This window comes from Rhamphochromis longiceps, linkage group LG18 (genome assembly GCF_057381845.1).
Source record: "Rhamphochromis longiceps isolate RC_006_pf linkage group LG18, R_longiceps_female_GT1.1, whole genome shotgun sequence".
Classification (NCBI taxonomy): Eukaryota; Metazoa; Chordata; class Actinopteri; order Cichliformes; family Cichlidae; genus Rhamphochromis; species Rhamphochromis longiceps.
Window position 1 is genome coordinate 21,249,792 of NC_140574.1, and position 18,919 is coordinate 21,268,710.

Below are 18,919 nucleotides of genomic sequence, written 5' to 3' on the forward strand. Positions count from 1 at the left end.
TATTCATTCAAATTAAACATTCAGCACCAAGATAAGTCACTACTCAAAGCAAATTGCTTATCAAAAAACATTTTATTTGTAACATCAGAAAATGCACATCAAATGTATACATTTAAAAAAAAAGAAAAAGCAATCACACCCACACTAGCATAGCAAGTGCCCTTTCTAAAAGACTAACAGTCAAACACACGTTGTATGTCTTGCACATTAAAAACAGCAGGTAATCATTGGTATCAGTGTTATATCAAAACGAGTTCTGTGCTGTAAGTAACTCCGTAAGTTGCTGAGTGATTGGCACACACACAAAAAATATATATATCAGAGACTTCTCAGACAGACTCCAAACATTAATTTCTGACATATTAATACATGACAAATACAGGAAATTTGGAAATCGGAACATCACTTCCTGATCATGATTTTTTTTTCCTTTAAATACCCACCATCTTGTTATTACTTCAAATTTAATAACTGCAATTGACATCGAAAAACCCCTCCCAACCCCAACCCATATCCTCCACACAGAAACGCACCCATACAAACTCTCCTTTCACTTGAATGCATTACTGTTAATGTATATTAGAGTCGCCACAAAAGACATGATGCACAAAGCTATGATTTAGGCAGACATTCAAGTAAAGCCAGATTTTTCTCTTCTGAAAATGTTCAGTAGAATCGAAGTTCGCTCGATTTTCAGGTTCAGAAAAGTATGTGACTGCTATATAGCACATCTTGCTCCCGTCTTCTTCTTTGCTGTTAGTTCATGTCCTTTTGTCCCCCACCCCCACAAGCTAAAATGCAGGTTTGCTCATGTACTCCTCCAATGTCTAAGGAAAAAAAAATAGAAAAGAAAGCACAAGGGATGAAAAAAAACAATCAGGTTCCCAGACTCCAAAAAGTGCAGTGTAATACAAAATCATATCCACAGTCACACATCTACACATCACCTGTTACAAAGTGCTGAGCACAGCAATGCACTAACATAAGCGGAACATCTAACCTTTCTGTCCATATTCAAGGTCATCCAAACAGCTCCACCTCATACCACTCACTGATGTCATCCTGAAGCGATAATGGTCAAAATGAATGGGAGACTAAACTGCATCACTCTAGATAAAAAGTGTTAATCACCCTGACTCAGGAGCACCGAACAACACACCCAGCTACGCAGAGAGCCACGAGCCTACAGGGAGAGCAGGAAGCATCAGCGCTAACATTTAAAGAAAATCTGTCTCACGCTAACACCCAGACAGAGAGAGAGAGACATAAGGGGTAAGAAAAACAGCAAAACACAGACCTCTAAAACAAAGAGGGAGCAGCCACTACTATCCACATGCCTTTTAGTTATGAGGAAGACAAAGGCACAACAGGGATCACCACATTTGATTGGATTCTACAATGCACCGACTACTTCGCACGCACACACACATCACGTTCCCATGTCAGAGCCTCACACAATACTCGTGTTACTTAAAGTAAACAGTAAGCACTAATTTCAGGTATCTGGGCCTTTCAAAATACCCCACAACCATGATTTAAATAAATAAACAAACTTTGTAATACATTTGAAAACATGGCAACATTGCTTTAAAAGGAGACACTACAAGTGAAGTCTGTTAAATACAATGTATCACCATTAACCTTCTCCTGTTGAGCACTTACATTAAGTATAGTTTTTTGGTATTGCAACTTTTTAACTGAACACTGAAGAGAGCTGATACAGATTTATTCCAGCCTGTCATTCTGTAAGGTTTGCTGTATGTAAGTGCTACTGGAATGGGGATTTCTGAGGAAAACAGCATTTCAGTGTCTGTTTTACTAATAAGAATTAACCAACAGATAAACCGTGAAACTTCCTAAGAGCTGCAAGTAAATTTAAATTAAATTAAAAAAAAAAAAAAAGGCACTGCCTCCTTAAACATGCACTAATTTGCACAGTGGATAAAATGTATATTTAAGACATTTTATTTACATTAGTCTGAACAAAATAATAATAATAATAATAATAATAATAATAATAATAATAATAATAAAAAAAATCCAAATAGGCCAGAATCTCAAAAATCAACCAGTGCATGAAGAAAACACGCCTATGCCTGCAGTGTCTCGTTTTATACACTGAGCCATGCAACAGATGTTACGTGCTCACACCACAGGTGCAAGTCACAGTGTTTTACTAAGTGCATTTGTGCGTGTGTGCGTGCATATCAGTGAATCTCACCTCCTGTAACATGTCTGAGGCTTCAATGGAGCGATTCACAATCTGTTTAGAGGTTTCCTGGATCTCGCCTCCCATTAGAAACTCATCCAGGATAAAATAGGCCTTCTCAAAGTTAAAGATAATGTCCAGCTCACACACCTGAGAGGATGACGCAGTTATTAAATTAGAGAAACTACAGAGCAGAACATATTCTTAGATCCAATCTTTGCAGCCTAGTTGAGCAGCAATGTTATTGATTTTTAGCAACACTTTACTTCAGACTACAGCTGCATAACAAATATGAGAAGGTGAAATACATTGCCAAAGTATTTGTCTAGCAGCTCCACGTAGCGATGAATGATCTCCAGGGCTAGCAGCTCATTTTCCTGGCTCTCTACTCCCAAACAGAAATACAGGCTTGCATACCTGAGGAGAATCAGACACAGATGATTAACAGTGGCATTGTGGGGACCAACACCTATTGGAGAAGTGTCAATAAACACGTGAAGCAATCTTACCGCTTATAAACAATCTTTAGGTCTTTCCACTGCATGAAGTTGCAGGAGCGGGGTTGCCGTGCCAGCACCATGGTGGTCATGTCCCTGATGATCTTCTTCTTCTCACGTTCCGACATTGACGTGAACCACTTCTGCAGACGCAGCTTCCCCTGGCGACTGAAGAGCAGCATGAAGCGCATCTAACGACACAAGAGGGCATTGTCAGAGGGGAAATCCTGGCCCGTGTCGAGGCAGCAATGATGACTCACACAAACAAACAGAAATCCACATCAAGTTAATCCCGAGAAACTTTATTAAGCAGCCGGCGCTGCGCCCACACCAACACACACAGTCACAATCAGGACTGCACAAGTGGCTGTGCTGCTGGCACGGTTCATTAGCGAGTAACTTGACTGACCAAACACGAGGGGAAATAAAGGGCTTGACAGGGAGTAATAGTGAAGGTCACTGACAACTGAGGAAGTGGCAGTTTTCAAGTGAGCCAGCGAGTCCAGCTTTTGGATGTTTGGATAACGTGTTTCCGAGCACCGGTCAGGTTTGAGTACATATCCAAACAGACATTAGTCTCCTTCATCCCCACCCCCGCTCTGTCGGGACCACACTGCCGTGCCGTTTCCTCTCATTGTTAAAGTTAGGCTTCAAGAATAAATATTACTTTGTCTTCAGGCTTTATGGAGCATTTTTCTCCCAATCAGAAGCGAGAACATGCAAGGCTCTCTGAAATATCATCCTGATTTTAGGTTTCATTTAAAGAAAAAATAAAAACAAAAATCAGACTCGACTTTAAGAGTACCAGGTTTTTGCTTGCAAGAAAACAAAAGAGGAAAAACAGGGGGTTGTCTCAGTAGTGAGGTCTGTCAATTATTTTCTACCATTCAGGTCACCAGTGAGGCTGTAATGCCTAAACCCTGATGTGCAACAAAGAGCACACTTAAAAGCCAGTGGACACCACTGCAGTCATAAAGAAGTATGTGTAGTATGACACAATTGGCGTGTCCTGCACAACATTTATGATTCAGCCTGCTTATGTGTCATTCAAATGAGCAGCTGAGTTCAAGTATCTGAGAAACCCATTAACTAAAGACAGAAAAAAAAAAACAATACACGGTTATACAATGTATAAAGAAGAAACATATTCTTCTATTATAGCCATTCAGGCCAACAAAATGAAGACATACCAGTTCTTCCACTACTAGAAATGAACAATACAGAAGGAGATAACATTATTAGACTGAGTGATAGTCAAGCATTAATCACCAGAGATACAGGAAGACTTGATTGTTTAAGTCTACACACCTGTAGGTCATTTACAGGTGTGTACACCCCTTAAGAACTCACAGGCAAATTAATATGTAAAGCATTAAACAGCCAGCAGGGCAACGCTCGACGAGAAGTCACAAAACCTGTTTTCTTACAGAATAGACCTACTGGTAGAGCACACACCTTACTTCCGAGTTTTATTAAAAGTAGGATACAGACAATAAAAACTCAAAGTGGAAACCAAGTAGACTCTCATCAGGCCTGAATCGGAAAACAAACCTGCCCCAGTGTAGCAGGAAGTGCTGTTAGAGGCGCAGTTTCTAGCTTTAGCTACCTGTCAGCGACAGCAGGTGCAACAGGTGAACAGTCGGGGTATTTTTCGCCTACAGTCAAGCGCACAAAACAAACACATTCGCCAGAAACTTACCATTTTCAACACCAGACCGAGGAGCTACAAAACACCGTGAAAATATTTAAAAACGAAGTACTTTAACCCTCACAAAGGGTCAAACTGCCCGGATGGACACATATCTATCCTCCGTGAAGTGAGTACAGGGTGAAACTTGGCTAACTCCGCCCACAATGCCGCTGGGCAGTGACGCGTCATCCGTACTCACAACCATCGTGGATTGGTTATCCTGGGCTTGTATTTCCAGGGATCCGCCCAACCAGGAGCGCCCTTTAAAAAAAACAAAAAAATCTGCCACGTGACTGTGGGACCCACGTTAATGAATGAACTGATAACTGGCGTCGCTTGACTGCTGTCAGGGTGTGTGTTTAAATGTTATTCCCGGTCAGAGTCGGCAGAGAGCAGCAAGCGCATCCCTCTCCTCCCGCCTCATGTGATTATGATCTGTCACACAGCTGCTTGAACAAGGACTGGAAAACTTGATGCACTTTGTTTGGGATTGTTCCTCATTTGAAATCATGTCTCTGTACCGAAATGCCATCTGGTTTTTGAATGGAATCCAGCAATATACAAGGTCAGTAGGATATCATTTTGGTGTTGATCTGCTGTGTGTAGGGATGTTGTCCAAAGATGCCTGGTAAATATCAATCTTTTTACTTGGTATTGTTTTGTTCTGTCTCTCTTTTTTTAAAACTAAAATTAAGATTTCTGCCCTGTGACATGCATTTCATGTTGTTTATTCAACCCTAAAAGCTGCTCCGCAGAGCCATATCAAAGGTCTGATCACTGTGTGGCACAATCATCACACAAACTGCCCTTTATGTACAGTTACAATAGTTCTATTGACAGCTCGTGTGTCTTGAGGATGACAGTCTCATCGTCTCATCATCTCAACAACAATGCAGGCTGTCAATCACAAGCCGCCTTTTGAGAAATGATCAGTCCTCGCCTTGAAGCATTACCTTTATTACATGTTTTCTGCACGCCCGTAGGAAGGGATACGAGGTGGCATCTAAAGAGTTTGATCCCCGGGACCTGGATGTGTCGGTGGTGGGGAGGTCATTTATGATTACTGGAGCCAACAGTGGAATTGGAAAAGCAACAGCCGTGGCTATAGCCAAGAAAGGTACACGCCGGAGGGTTGTGTTATCTGTCAAACATCACCACATAATGATAGCAAATAAAACCTGATGCTTTGTCTCCAGGTGGCACGGTCCACATGGTTTGTAGGAACAAAGATAAAGCAGAAGAAGCCAAAGAAGACATTGTTACTAAATCTGGGAACACGGTGAGAATATTGACTTTGAATACAGAAAGTAAAAAGCAAATAAAAAATCCCCTGATTTATGAGAAACAAAGTGATGCCTAATCTTCATATTCTAGGAAGTATACATCCATACTGTGGACATGTCCCAGTCACGCAAAGTCTGGGAGTTTGCAGAGGCCTTCAAGAAGCAGTATCCATCACTGAATGGTTTGGCATGTATCACCTTTATTCTTTATTACAATAAATAGATTTCATATCCTCTTTCCTAAGCTAACTGTGTTAATGGTTTAGACTAAGTTGTGTGATTGGACTTTTCTCTGCTTTGGCAGATAAACAATGCAGGGTGTATGGTGCACAAGAGAGAGCTGAACACTGAAGGGCTGGAGAAGAACTTTGCCACCAACACTATGGGTGAGATTTTCTTCTGATGGTCAGACTGTTGTCTTGCATAACAATTTTTCAATTTTTTAATTTCCTTTTTCAGGGGTGTATATTCTCACACAGACTCTTATACCACTTTTACAGAAGAGCCGGGATCCAAGAGTGGTATGATTACACGCATAAGTGCACACAAACAAAGTGTTCATCTGTATAGTGCAGACAGCATAATGCCACTCTTGTCCACGTTGTAGTGGGTCATGGTGTTGTAAGCACACTGATGTATTTATTCCCCCTCCTGCCTATTAGATCACTGTGTCCTCAGGAGGCATGCTGGTACAGAAACTCGAGGTCGATGACTTGCAGTCGGCAAAGGGCTACTTTGATGCCGTTATGGTCTACGCACAGAACAAGGTAAGACAGGAAGGTGTGGTCCAGAGTTTTTAAAAATTAAGTTTGAATCTGCTTTACATTGCACAATACCATGTCTGACTGGTTATATACAGTGGGGCAAAAAAGTATTTAGTCAGCAACTGATTGTGCAAGTTCCCCCACCTAAAATGATGACAGAGGTCAGTAATTTGCACCAGAGGTACACTTCCACTGTGAGAGACAGAATGTGAAAAAAAAATCCATGAATCCACATGGTAGGATTTGTAAAGAATTTATTCGTAAATCAGGGTGGAAAATAAGTATTTGGTCACCTCAAACAAGGAAGATCTCTGGCTCTCACAGACCTGTAACGTCTTCTGTAAGAAGCTTTTCTGTCCCCCACTCGTTACCTGTATGAATGGCACCTGTTTGAACTCATCTGTATAAAAGACACCTGTCCACAGCCTCAAACAGTCAGACTCCAAACTCCGCCATGGCCAAGACCAAAGAGCTTTCGAAGGACACCAGGAAAAGTATTGTAGACCTGCACCAGACTGGGAAGAGTGAATCTACAATAGGCAAGCAGCTTGGTGTGAAAAAATCAACTGTGGGAGCAATCATCAGAAAATGGAAGACATACAAGACCACTGATAATCTCCCTCGATCTGGGGCTCCACGCAAGATCTCATCCCGTGGGGTCAAAATGATCATGAGAACGGTGAGCAAAGATCCCAGAACCACACGGGGGGACCTGGTGAATGACCTGCAGAGAGCTGGGACCAAAGTAACAAAGGTCACCATCAGTAACACACTACAACGGCAGGGAATCAAATCCCGCAGTGCCAGACGTGTTCCGCTGCTGAAGCCAGTGCATGTCCAGGCCCGTCTGAAGTTTGCCAGAGAGCACATGGATGATACAGCAGAGGATTGGGAGAATGTCATGTGGTCAGATGAAACCAAAGTAGAACTTTTTGGTATAAACTCAACTCGTCGTGTTTGGAGGAAGAAGAATACTGAGTTGCATCCCAAGAACACCATACCTACTGTGAAGCATGGGGGTGGAAACATCATGCTATGGGGCTGTTTTTCTGCCAAGGGGACAGGACGACTGATCCGTGTTAAGGACAGAATGAATGGGGCCATGTATCGTGAGATTTTGAGCCAAAACCTCCTTCCATCAGTGAGAACTTTGAAGATGAAACGAGGCTGGGTCTTCCAACATGACAATGATCCAAAACACACCGCCCGGGCAACAAAGGAGTGGCTCCGTAAGAAGCATTTGAAAGTCCTGGAGTGGCCTAGCCAGTCTCCAGACCTCAACCCCATAGAAAATCTGTGGCGGGAGTTGAAAGTCCGTGTTGCTCGGCGACAGCCCCAAAACATCACTGCTCTCGAGAAGATCTGCATGGAGGAATGGGCCAAAATACCAGCTACTGTGTGTGCAAACCTGGTAAAGACCTATAGTAAACGTTTGACCTCTGTTATTGCCAACAAAGGTTATGTTACAAAGTATTGAGTTGTATTTTTGTTATTGACCAAATACTTATTTTCCACCCTGATTTACGAATAAATTCTTTACAAATCCTACCATGTGGATTCATGGATTTTTTTTTTTTCACATTCTATCTCTCACAGTTGAAGTGTACCTCTGGTGCAAATTACTGACCTCTGTCATCATTTTAGGTGGGGGAACTTGCACAATCGGTGGCTGACTAAATACTTTTTTGCCCCACTGTAGGTCATTTAAAGTAATGGAGAAGACTGACGTAAGATGTAAAGAGGCCACATTGTGTTGTTCCTTTTCAGAGACAGCAGGTGGTGCTGACAGAACAGTGGGCCAAAGCCAATCCTGTCATTCACTTTTCTGTCATGCATCCAGGCTGGGTAGATACACCAGGTACACTCATTTGAGCAACAGTTGCAGTTTTTCTTGAACTGTATCTTAATTAGTCTTCCTCCTTTCTCAAAAACCACAAATACAATTAACAGCTAGATCTATTTTCTCCTTGTTTCCAGCCGTTTCTACATCAATGCCTCAGTTCCACCGGATGATGGAGGACAGGCTGCGTACTGTAGAACAAGGAGCCGACACAGTCGTGTGGTTGGCTTTGTCCAGGGTGGCTTCCAGAACACGCAGCGGGCAGTTCTTTCAAGGTAAACAACACAAAATGTGACGGGCTCCACCATATTTTCTGTTAACCTTCTCAGGTCAACTCAAGCATCGTCATCGTCTGGCGCCACCAGTTCTGACAGCTTACATGTGTTGCAGATCGGAAGCCTGTTCCCACCCACCTCCCTCTGGCTTGGACTCACAGTTCGGCTGAGGAGATTCAGAGTTTCATGACTCAATTGGAGAATCTATCCAAAGATTTTCAGTTGCAAGCTGACGCAGATCCCGCTGGACCTTGTAGACCACAGTTTGTCTAGTTTGTCTGCTACGTCATAACCATATGACCAGCTACTGGAAAAGGTGTCGTCGATTCTTAACAAGCCTCCTGTCTACAGCAACAGTTGCATGTTTATGAAATTGCGTTCTGTAGTGTCACAAAATATTGATTAAAGACGAAATAACTGACTTGATTGCATGTGCACTCATGTCTTGTATATTTACATTACAAAAACAGATTTCTGACTCGTGCTTTATATTTGGAAATTTGCACAAATGTCAACAGTGCTTAAATCTCAGATGTGCAGTTGATGTTTGATAAAATAGGAAAAAAAATGGCTTTTCTGCACCTGATTGCTCAGTCTCCTTTATGGCGCCACATTGTTACATATTTGCACAATATTACGGCAGTATAAACCCAACCTAACAGATGGAATGTGGGGGGGGGGGGGGAACCTATTATTATCTCAAATTCAGATAACTGAACCATGACCAAGCGTGCTGGGAAGGAAACACTTTCTTCTATATAAACACCAGATGACAGCGTTGTGTCCATTGGGAGAAAAGACTGTACTTGTGTTCTTGCAGAGCAGCGGGATAAACTAGATGTTTTCATCCTCAACTGTCTGGGTGTGGATTTAAATGCTATTTCCACAAAGGGTCAGCAGAGAGCAGTAAACGCTCCCTCTCAGCCCGCTTCCTTTCATACTGATCCGTCACAGCTGGTTGACAAACACCAGTAAATTAGTGGACTTTTTGCAATTGCTTGCTTGAAAAACTCCAGCATTTCATAATCGTTATTTTGTAAGAATCCACATTTTCCTTTTTTTTTTTCCTTTTTTTTTTTTTTTTAAATAATTTTATTTTTATACAGTATTGAGCCAAAAAAATAAGTGGTGCATTCACATTTTTCCCAAGGGATTCTTTTCAAGTTTGAGCTCTACAAGGGTAAAACAGTGAAAAGCTTGAAGCTGGATCCATCCATGTTAAAACTCTCAGGGAACAGGAAGTTTGGTCAGATTTAAAAATCATCTAGAAGATTTCGATGGATTCTTTTTTTCCTGTAGTAAGATTTTTATTCCCCATTTATGTTTTTACTGTATTTTTTTGGAAGGGGCGATGAGTCGGGTTCCCAGTGTCTGTCTCTAAAAGAAACTTCCAGTCCATGCGTAACAACAGTCCAAAGAAAAACAACTACCCCTCCCCCTCCCTCCAGTCCAGTCTCTTCCTCGTCTCCTTCACAGTTCATCTTCTACGCAACGTAGGTATACACTTTACGGTCCTCTGGTGTCCTCGCCAAGTATTCTCTTTCTATAAGTCCCTCTATCCGCTTTTTGATTACCACAGGGCTCGGAAGAAAACGTGCCCGGAGCTGCTGAGTGACCTGAACAAACACACAAAAAAAAAAAAAAGAAGAACAGAAAGTAACAGCATTAAAATTGTTGTTCATTATTTGAAAAATGAAAATGGATTCTGTAAAATGGACGAGTTCCTTACCTCTGCAACCAGGACATTGTGTTGCATCTTCTTCCTCGACTTCATGATTCGGACAATGGCTGCCTCAATCTCGTGCTTCCTGTCGTCATCCACTTTCTGCCGAGTCTCTTTCCTTTCAGGGTCTGATTCACCTTGTTTAGCAGCAACTGGAAAAATTGGATACAGGAACTGTATTACAGAAAGGAAGTGTCCTAACTCCACTTCAAAGAATGCTATGGTTACACAGCCACCATGTAACAGTAAGTATTTCAGAACAGAAGCCTTTACTTATGCATAGCCCTAAATAAAAAAAATTTTTTTAAAAATTAAAAATAAAAATTAAAGTAAATTATTGTGTTTTTATTTTGAGTTAAAAAGCTGTATGATATTCTACTTGTGGTACTGAATCAGTCAGTATTAGATAATATAAGTACTAATATGAAATACTATTATATTTTTAAAAAGCACAGCGGTGATGACCCATATATCCTGGAGTGTCAGCCGAGACGGACAGAAAGGGTCCCGGAAAAGACACAAGACATCAGCGAGCTCTGGTGCATTACACACAGCCTTTGCTCACCTGTCTGAATTTTGACTCTGTGCAGTCTCGAGGTAAACTGATCGTTGACTGTAAACACGTGTCCATTTTCTATCTCCTTGGACTTGGGCTCCTTAGTGAGAATTCGCTGTGTGGGTTTCCCACATGCTAAAGACTGTAATGCTCGCACCAACTCTCGCTCTGGAATATCTGTCTCCTGCTGAATCTCCTGTAGAAAAAAAAAGAAAATTGGCTTTAAGTCAAAAACTGTGACACCAATATGTACAAAAACACACATATATAAAGACATTAAGTCATATAATGGTAGAGTGCAGCCATATAAAAAGTGTGTTCCCACCTCAAAAGTGCACTTTTCTCTGTTGTTGAAGAGCATGAGGATGGTCATCTGGAAGGTGGAGACCTGTAGAATGTGCTTGCGGGTGTTAGACCCTGTCACCTGGGCACCTCCCATACCCAACTCTGAACCATCCTCCTGCACATGGAGAAGGTTTAAAAAACATGTTTTGCTGCTTAACAGAAAGATTATGAAAATCCTCAATGATACTGATTTTAATTTCAATACTAAAGCAGTTTTGAAATGCAGAATCTACCTTTTTAACAGCTCCATAGAAAGTTGCGTTTAGGTCAGCTCCTCCCATGTGATGTTGTAATGTGAGCTGTCTACCACTGTGCTTAGCTAGGTAAAATCTGGTAAATAAAAACAAAGGCGGTGAAAACCAATAAATTAAAAGTACACTGAGATCTTCTTTGTATTGTAAAACATATGAAGAAAGAGGATTACCGTCTGAAGACTTCAAAGGCGTGTCTGGGAGCAGGGGGGATGGTGCATTTAGGTGTTGCAGACTGTGTGGGCCAGTAGCCAGTAGTTAGGACTCTTACTGTGAGGTCCACACCACTTAAAGATGCCTGGAACACATACATGAAAAGCAGATAACATGACTACACACCCATTACAGCTTCAATGCAGAATATCTGGTATAAGACAGAGTAAGAGAGCGTGACAGAGAGAGATGGTACTCAACAAATCCTGAATAAAGAAAAAAAAATCAATGGGAGAATTTGGCCCCAAAAGAGACAATCAACAGCTAAATTAATGACCCTATGAGCCAATCATGTTGTTTGACTAACGCATATACACAGTAAAGCCTCCACTGTGTAGTTTAAGGCATGTCTACTATTGTATACCAAGTAAAGATGTGGGTCAGTGTACTTATCTTTCTGAGATTACTGTATTCATGAAGTAAATTAGCATTTGATATGTTCAAATGTTCCTTTGGGGTGAGGCAGAGACGATCACATCAGCACTCTGGACTCGAGAAGAACTTTGACTTCTAATCTAAATGTGCTTTGTGACCACGAGTTAATGCTCTCTAGTCATGCTTTAAAACAGGACTTCTAAATAATAACCTAAACAATGACTTCTTCTTTTTAATTTTATTGTGAGACATGACACCAAACATCACAAAGTGTGGAGATAAGGCACTGACAGAACATATTTCAAAATAAAGTGTGTGCCTAAGTTGAACATGCAAGGATGTGCTGTGTAGCTGTATGAATGTGCAATGCGTGGGTGTATGAGGCTCTATATCTGAAATCCTGCTGTGCTATCATAGAGTTCGTCAGCTGTGCTGGGTTTTTCTGTGTGCCTTGTTTTTCTGACTGACTTACTGATGTAGTTTGTATGTGTTGCCTGAACTCATCCATGGTAGTGTTGGAGATGCTCATGTCTCTGAACATCCCTTCCAGTTTTGAGGTGAACTGACAGCCGCACTCTGTCTGTAACAGAAAGAGATGAAGAAAATGACGTGAACCCTCTGACAAAGATTTAGACAGGTGAAGAGAGGAAGCACGAGATAAATGATATGAGAATGTACAAGTCCCGTGCATAAATTTATATACAAAACTACTACTTTTTGAATGGTTTTTACCTTGAGCTTAGAGATCATGTTCTTTTCTGAGTCGTCTGAGACACTCTTGTTACTGAGCAGCCGACGACCCAAATGCTGCTTGTAGTACCTTTCAAAAACATCCTTCTCCTGCATAAACCGGAACAACACCATGGCCTTGTCAAGAATCGACTCCACTTCCTGTTCCGTCAACTATTCAAACAAGAAAAGGGCAGAAACAAGATAAAAAGTAGAAGTCAACTGCTAACAGAAAACTCTAAATGACTTCCAGATCTACTCAAGGTTTCTGAAGAAGCCACTCACCCCTTTGACTCCCTTCTTGAGCTTGTCATCAATAAAGAGTGAAAGGTACTCTGGAGAGCGGGAGTTGAGGTTCAGGAAATACTCAAAGTCTCCAGCTATAGTTTGTTTGAAGAGTCTGTCGTTGTTGAAGGCCTCGAGGAGGAACCGATCAAATCGTGTTTTCAGGTCTAGCAAACCCTGTTCAAACGGTGGTAACAAAGAAGTTATGTAATCCAGCACGATACAAGTCTCTCTTGGTACTTTAAGCATGATTAACCTGATATTTAAATCTTCTAATGCTACACTTTTTTCAGATACCAGAGGCATACCTGAATGTAGTCAACGGGGTTCTTGCCCTCTCCCTCTTCTGACACCAGAGCTTTGCCTTGCTCTCTCAAGTAAGAGCTCATACACTCGCACATTGTTTTCAGGCCATTTGGCACACGACTAAACAGCTTGTACATGCATGCCAGGTCTGAGAGTGAGACGTGAAGTAAAAAACAATGAGAAAGGAAATTCTTTGCTGTTTTTTAAATTTTTTTTTATTTCTGAATTACGTGCACAGAAAAGTCATGAATGATTTAATGCTTTTACCTTCCGTCTTGCCATTCTTAAGCATATGGACCAAGCCAGAGTTCTCCATCTCCACAATGGTCTTCATGTGTTTTGAAATTAGCTCCCTTTCCACTACTTTGACAATGGGTTCCTCTGTGGACTTGTCCAGGCAATGCATAACTCGCTCAATCTCTTCATTGATTCTGGCCTCTACCTTCTTTATGTAGACACTGGCACAGTTTTCTGCTAAGAACTTTTGGCTTTCCATCTGAAACAAGCACATATTATGTGTTGTTATAGAAATTATTTAGAATAGCAACAAAAAGATGGAGTAAAAAGTGCATAGCACAGACTCACCTGGAAGAATTCTGCTGACATATCTAAGAAAGGACCCTCAAAGTCCTCCTCGTATACAGACCTGCCATCCAGGCCTAGAATCATCAGCATCTGGCAGGCATTTCTGATAGCTCCCCTGCAATGAATTGTAGAGCATTCGAAATAAGGCCAGGAAACTAGCCCATCACTCAATTTTGTACTTGAACAAATTTTCAGTTCTGCAGTAAAAGTGTTCTAAAGACCAAGAAGTGAAGCACTATTCTTTCACACCTGTCTACAACCTCTCCCTTTCTTTCCCGTGCAATCATGTCCAGTAAGGTCTGTCGGAGGTGATCCCGAATGCAGCCGTAGCGCACCACCTGGTCTCTGAATATGATGAGGCCAAGGTTGTAGACATTTTCCACATTGTTTTGCTGAACATAGACCCTGTCCTAGAAGACATGAGAACAGAAGATGCAGTTTTCTATGAAAATATGTACTATGATAAACTATGGTATGAAAAAAGGGATGGATTTGCTGTACTGCGATTATACAAATACATAGTAGCATATGTAAATTTACAAAGTAAGAAGTGGCTTCCAATAAGGTAGGTTATCAGCCTTCAGTAGATTAAAACAAACAAAAAAAAACCACTGTCTGGGCTAAAGAAAGAGGACAGTACAGAACTAAAGAACTCCAGGACAGCTGTGTAGTCTCTGTACTGACGGTGCCATTGTTTACCCTACTGTTTTCTAAGGAGCTTGGAAAGAAAAGCGTCTGGACTTCTTTGAGTTGCTTGAAGACGTTTCACCTCTCATACGAGAAGCTTCTTCAGTTCTAAGGTCAAATGGTGGAGAGTCCCAGATTTAAACCCAGTGGGAGTTTCCCCCCAAAGAGGGACAACGGACCCCCTGATGATTCTCTACCTAATCACATGAGCCAAGGTGTGAAAGCGGGTGTGAGTCACAATCAGCCAGGGTTTCGGGTGAGCTCATTGTGAAACCTGGCCCCACCCTATCATGTGATTTCCTGAGGTCAGATGACCCAGGATGTGAGTAGGCGTTAAGGCGTCTGGGAAGGGATCGCAAAACTGGATTATAGATGGCAGACAGTTGGTGTCGTAAACCACCGCCTCTGTTTAAAGATAGTCGCTCACAGTGGACGTAACTTTTGTTGCTATGATGCCAGGTCTCTCTTGGAAATGAGATTTTTAATCTCAATGAGATTTTTTACCTGGATAAATAAAGGATTAATAATAAAAAAAAATGACTTCTTTCACTCCTCTTTCAAACCATCTGAGGAGTGAAAGAAGCCGTTTACGTCTACTGTTAACACAAATGACCATCCCTTAAATATCACAAAATTATTTCCATGTGCAAAAACACCAAACAAAAGTTACAAATGCTCTATGAAATCTTAAAGATCTTTTACAATTACTGATGTCCAGCTTCAGAACTTTTTACATGAGGAGTATGACTAAAACACAAAAGCATACCTACCATGTACATGAGGATGTCTCTGATCATGACCATGGCAGTCTGGTGGTCATTCCAGGCCTGATTCAGTGTTTGCAGAAAATTATTATTTAAGGAGTTTAGGACATCTTCCCGTACCTGAAGATATAAATAGTCAAATAAAGTCATCTCAACATCTGGTGTGGTATTATGAATAATTGTCTTCTTTTCAGATCGATTCTCATCATTGTCTAAAATACTTTGAAACTGATGAAAGTTTCTTTACCTTGTTGATGAGGTGCTCAGTGACCACCTCCCTCAGGCCTGTGTACAGCTTCTCCCCATGTTTGTGGAGCACCATTGTGTAGGCGTTCCTGTACAGCTCCTCAAAGCTCAGTCCACTGTTGTTTTTCCTCTGAATCTCCTGGATAGCATTCTTTAGAAGGTCCCAGATGTTGTTCACATATTTCTCATCCATTGTCATCTGTGAGAGACAAATATTAAATTCAGATACTTTGATTAATGCCTTTTTTGTTTACAATGAAAAAGGATTAGTCTTTCCAAAGCAGGTCTATCTGATGTATCTCATGTCTTTTGTATACTCTTGCATATGGTCAGTAACTGTTTTGTAAAAATATAAAGACATAACTTTTTTTCTCCCTTCTGTTGGAAATTAGTGTAGGAATGTTGAAAGCCACATCTCTGAACCTGAATATTATGCCAAAAACAAGCAAGGGTGGCTTGTTTAACAGGTTACCAAACGCCCTGCTTTCTGCTTCATAAAAATAATAATAACTTTTTTTCTTAATTTATGACAAACAATTAAACTCTCTAAATCAAGAAATAAGGCCACTGAGTCATACCATTTGAAAACAACTGTACCTATAAAAGAGGTAGGTAAGTAGGAAGTAGATGTGAATTCTCTCAGCAGAAATCTTAACCTGATTTCAGTGGAGAACAAGAGCCAAGCTGTTCAATCTGCTAGAAATGTTTTCTCAATTTTTTTTTCCTTCTATAAATACCGTTTTTTCTGACAGTTGCATATTACTGGGACTGTAAATGGCGTGGTAAAGCTTTTATCTCTTAAGGGAGTCTATTATGCATTTTGAAAAGGTGTTTAGGATCATCATCCATATCTTGATTGTGTGTTCATTAAACAATGGACCATTTCATTTTTTTCTCTTTTTTGGCCAAATATACCTCGCTAGCTACTGACAAAATCATTCTTATTTTTGCTTCATCATCTGTTTTGGGTTTTTCTTTTTCTAAACTGTCCTAAATGTATCAGGCTTGATCAGATGCTTATATGCAAACGTCTAAGTGTGAATTTGTGGTAGGGGTGGCTGTGATGGGTTGGCCAACATCAACACCATAACCTGTTCAAGTTATTTTGACCATGTTTACTTTAGCACCTTGTTGGAATGAAGTTGCGCTAGCTCTCCAGCTAACTCTGCATGTGTGTTGATATCCTCCGCGGGCGGAAGCAAAAGCATAGCGTGAATAAATAGCAACAAACAACCCTGCTTATCGTTACCATAGCGCACTGATACCTGCAGACTGACTTAGCAAATGTCAAGACAGCTAACACGGCCAGGCCCGCTACTTAGCTAGCAATCTTCTCACTGAAGTTTCAATTAATGCTAACATAAGCTCATGACAAATGACGGTGACATTTACAAACCAATAAGCCAGCTAGCATTAATTAAACTGCACGATAATACGCCCAAGGTAACTGCTGAGATTGAAGCAGTTTTCGCTTGAGTGACATTTTTTTTCTTCGATTGAGCAACTAGTTAGCAGGCAATTACTAGCATAAAGACCTGTCATCCCCTGACTCGTCTCATAGTTTCGGCTCATTTTACAAAGCTCATACAGTTTTCAGTACTCACAGGAAAGGCTCGTATCCTCATCTTGGTGTCCTTCTTGGGGCCGCTTTTTAGGTTGGACATGATTAGTTGCAACGACTATCCTTTCTAAGTTGACTTAAAGACTACATGAAAGGCAGCTGCTAATTTGCTTTCAGCGCCCGGAAAGCGACAGAGAAACTCGGTGACCTCCCCTGTGGGAATTAGGTCGCCCTGTGTGTCTGTTGTGTTGTTGTCAGTCGTTCTCCTCAGTGGTTTTGGCTAGTGTTAGCTTGTATGCAGTGATGGCGGACGGCTGTTCTCCACTGCGCAATCCGAAATCTCGCGAGAGGAGAAAAGTCACTAACAGGTGCATTCCACAGGTTGGAAGTTAGCGGTTCTTTTTTTTTTTTTTTTTTTTTGAATAAGCTTTATTGACAAAGCACAAAATATAGATCCAAATTACAAAAACACAGTGTCCGGGGGTTTGGTAAAAACCAAAACAGAGCAGTCTAGTAAAGAATCACATAACATTGAACAGGGAACATAGGTTTATGGTTTTGACAGCGTTTACATTTTGGGAATGTTGTATGGTTCTAACATATTGTTTGGTTTCATTTAAAAAGCACTGAAAGGATGGTTTTGCGTTAGAAAATTTCAATTTATGTATATGAAATTTAGCCAGTAATATCAGTAAATTAATAAATTAAAATTTGTTTGCCCTGTCCGTGGGGTACTTAAAGAAACCAAACAGTATTTTCTCATAACAAAGAGAGAACTCAGAAAAGATAAAAGAAACAACAAAAACACAAGCATAAGTTAGACGAGATAATCCCTACGCTTTCATGAGTAAAACTCTCCCTTTACTGGATAAATCCCACTGCAGCTAAGCATTTAGCTTATGTTTTATTCAAAATTGGAGTGAAATTATGGGAGAACCTGGTGGATTGATTTTTATTAATGATGATACCAAGGTAAGTGACAGACTCTTTCACTGGGATGCCAGCAACAGATAGACTGGTACAATTTCTAAGGGCAAGCAGTTCACATTTGCCAATGTTTAAGTGGAGTCCTGAAGCTAAAGTAAAGGCATTAATTGTGTTAATAGCTATCTGCACCTGTGAAGCATGTTTTAAAAAGAGAGTTTGTTTTGCTGCAGATGAGCCATACTCTCTTAAATATGAGGCGGCTTCAAATTCGAAGAGTTCCAAATTTTGACAGAGATGACTGATTAGGGCTTTATCCCAGAAACGTTTCATTAATGACAAAATATCTTCAATCACTTTTTCATGTGTTAGAAGGGAATTATTAAGTTTCTAGTAGCAGCTCCTACAAGTTTGGGCAGCATTAGGATTGAGAAAGACTTGAAGTGATACTGCTTTGTGGTCCGTGAGTGGAGTTGGCATTATATTGACTATAACATTATTTCTAAGTAATCAGAGACTAACCAGAAGTCAATACGGGATTTAGAAGAGTTGGATTTGTTACTCCATGTAAATAGTCTGGCTTTAGGGTTTTTAAATTCTCCAAATGTCTATTAAATGAAATTTTTTGCATAAATGTATTTAAACAACAGGACAGAGTTATTTGAGCTAGGTGGCCATCTGTCTAGTGAAGGATCTGGAGGAATGTTAACATCGCCGAGTTAGATGTCGAGTACTTTTCTGGAGATGTCTTCTTGCTTTTGCTCAGGGACACCTGAGAGCCTGAGGTTCCATCTCCGATGGTATCTTTCAA

At 40.8% G+C, this 18,919-nt stretch overlaps 3 protein-coding genes across 4 annotated transcripts; 1 reads left to right on the forward strand and 2 right to left on the reverse strand.

Moving 5' to 3' along the window:
• Positions 1 to 59: 59 nt before the first annotated feature.
• ap1s3b (adaptor related protein complex 1 subunit sigma 3b) lies at positions 60 to 4,563 on the reverse strand. Of its 2 annotated transcripts, XM_085390019.1 has the most exons (6): positions 4,406 to 4,563; positions 2,719 to 2,897; positions 2,518 to 2,626; positions 2,222 to 2,359; positions 1,001 to 1,062; positions 60 to 827 (listed from the first exon to the last, which is right to left on the reverse strand). In XM_085390019.1, exons 1-5 carry the CDS (start codon positions 4,406 to 4,408, stop codon positions 1,021 to 1,023), a joined length of 471 nt encoding a protein of 156 aa, XP_085246145.1. In that variant the 5' UTR covers positions 4,409 to 4,563; the 3' UTR covers positions 60 to 827; positions 1,001 to 1,020. The 2 variants fall into 2 exon arrangements, with proteins under 2 accessions (XP_085246145.1, XP_085246146.1); XM_085390020.1 differs by lacking the exon at positions 1,001 to 1,062.
• Positions 4,564 to 4,890: 327 nt separating this feature from the next.
• On the forward strand, positions 4,891 to 8,979 carry dhrs12lb (dehydrogenase/reductase (SDR family) member 12-like b). The gene is made up of 10 exons (XM_085389224.1): positions 4,891 to 4,961; positions 5,380 to 5,513; positions 5,593 to 5,675; positions 5,771 to 5,866; positions 5,984 to 6,065; positions 6,139 to 6,200; positions 6,342 to 6,446; positions 8,211 to 8,301; positions 8,421 to 8,558; positions 8,674 to 8,979. The coding sequence occupies exons 1-10, from the start codon at positions 4,906 to 4,908 to the stop codon at positions 8,829 to 8,831; spliced, it is 1,005 nt and encodes a 334-aa protein (XP_085245350.1). The 5' UTR covers positions 4,891 to 4,905; the 3' UTR covers positions 8,832 to 8,979.
• A 648-nt stretch (positions 8,980 to 9,627) lies between these two features.
• LOC146648190 (cullin-3-like) lies at positions 9,628 to 17,525 on the reverse strand. Its single transcript, XM_085389223.1, has 16 exons — positions 17,228 to 17,525; positions 15,625 to 15,822; positions 15,384 to 15,497; positions 14,176 to 14,336; positions 13,927 to 14,041; positions 13,609 to 13,837; positions 13,344 to 13,489; positions 13,036 to 13,212; positions 12,754 to 12,924; positions 12,494 to 12,601; positions 11,607 to 11,731; positions 11,416 to 11,512; positions 11,163 to 11,297; positions 10,847 to 11,033; positions 10,288 to 10,433; positions 9,628 to 10,174 (listed from the first exon to the last, which is right to left on the reverse strand). Exons 1-16 carry the CDS (start codon positions 17,285 to 17,287, stop codon positions 10,043 to 10,045), a joined length of 2,301 nt encoding a protein of 766 aa, XP_085245349.1. The 5' UTR covers positions 17,288 to 17,525; the 3' UTR covers positions 9,628 to 10,042.
• Between the last annotated feature and the right edge of the window lie 1,394 nt (positions 17,526 to 18,919).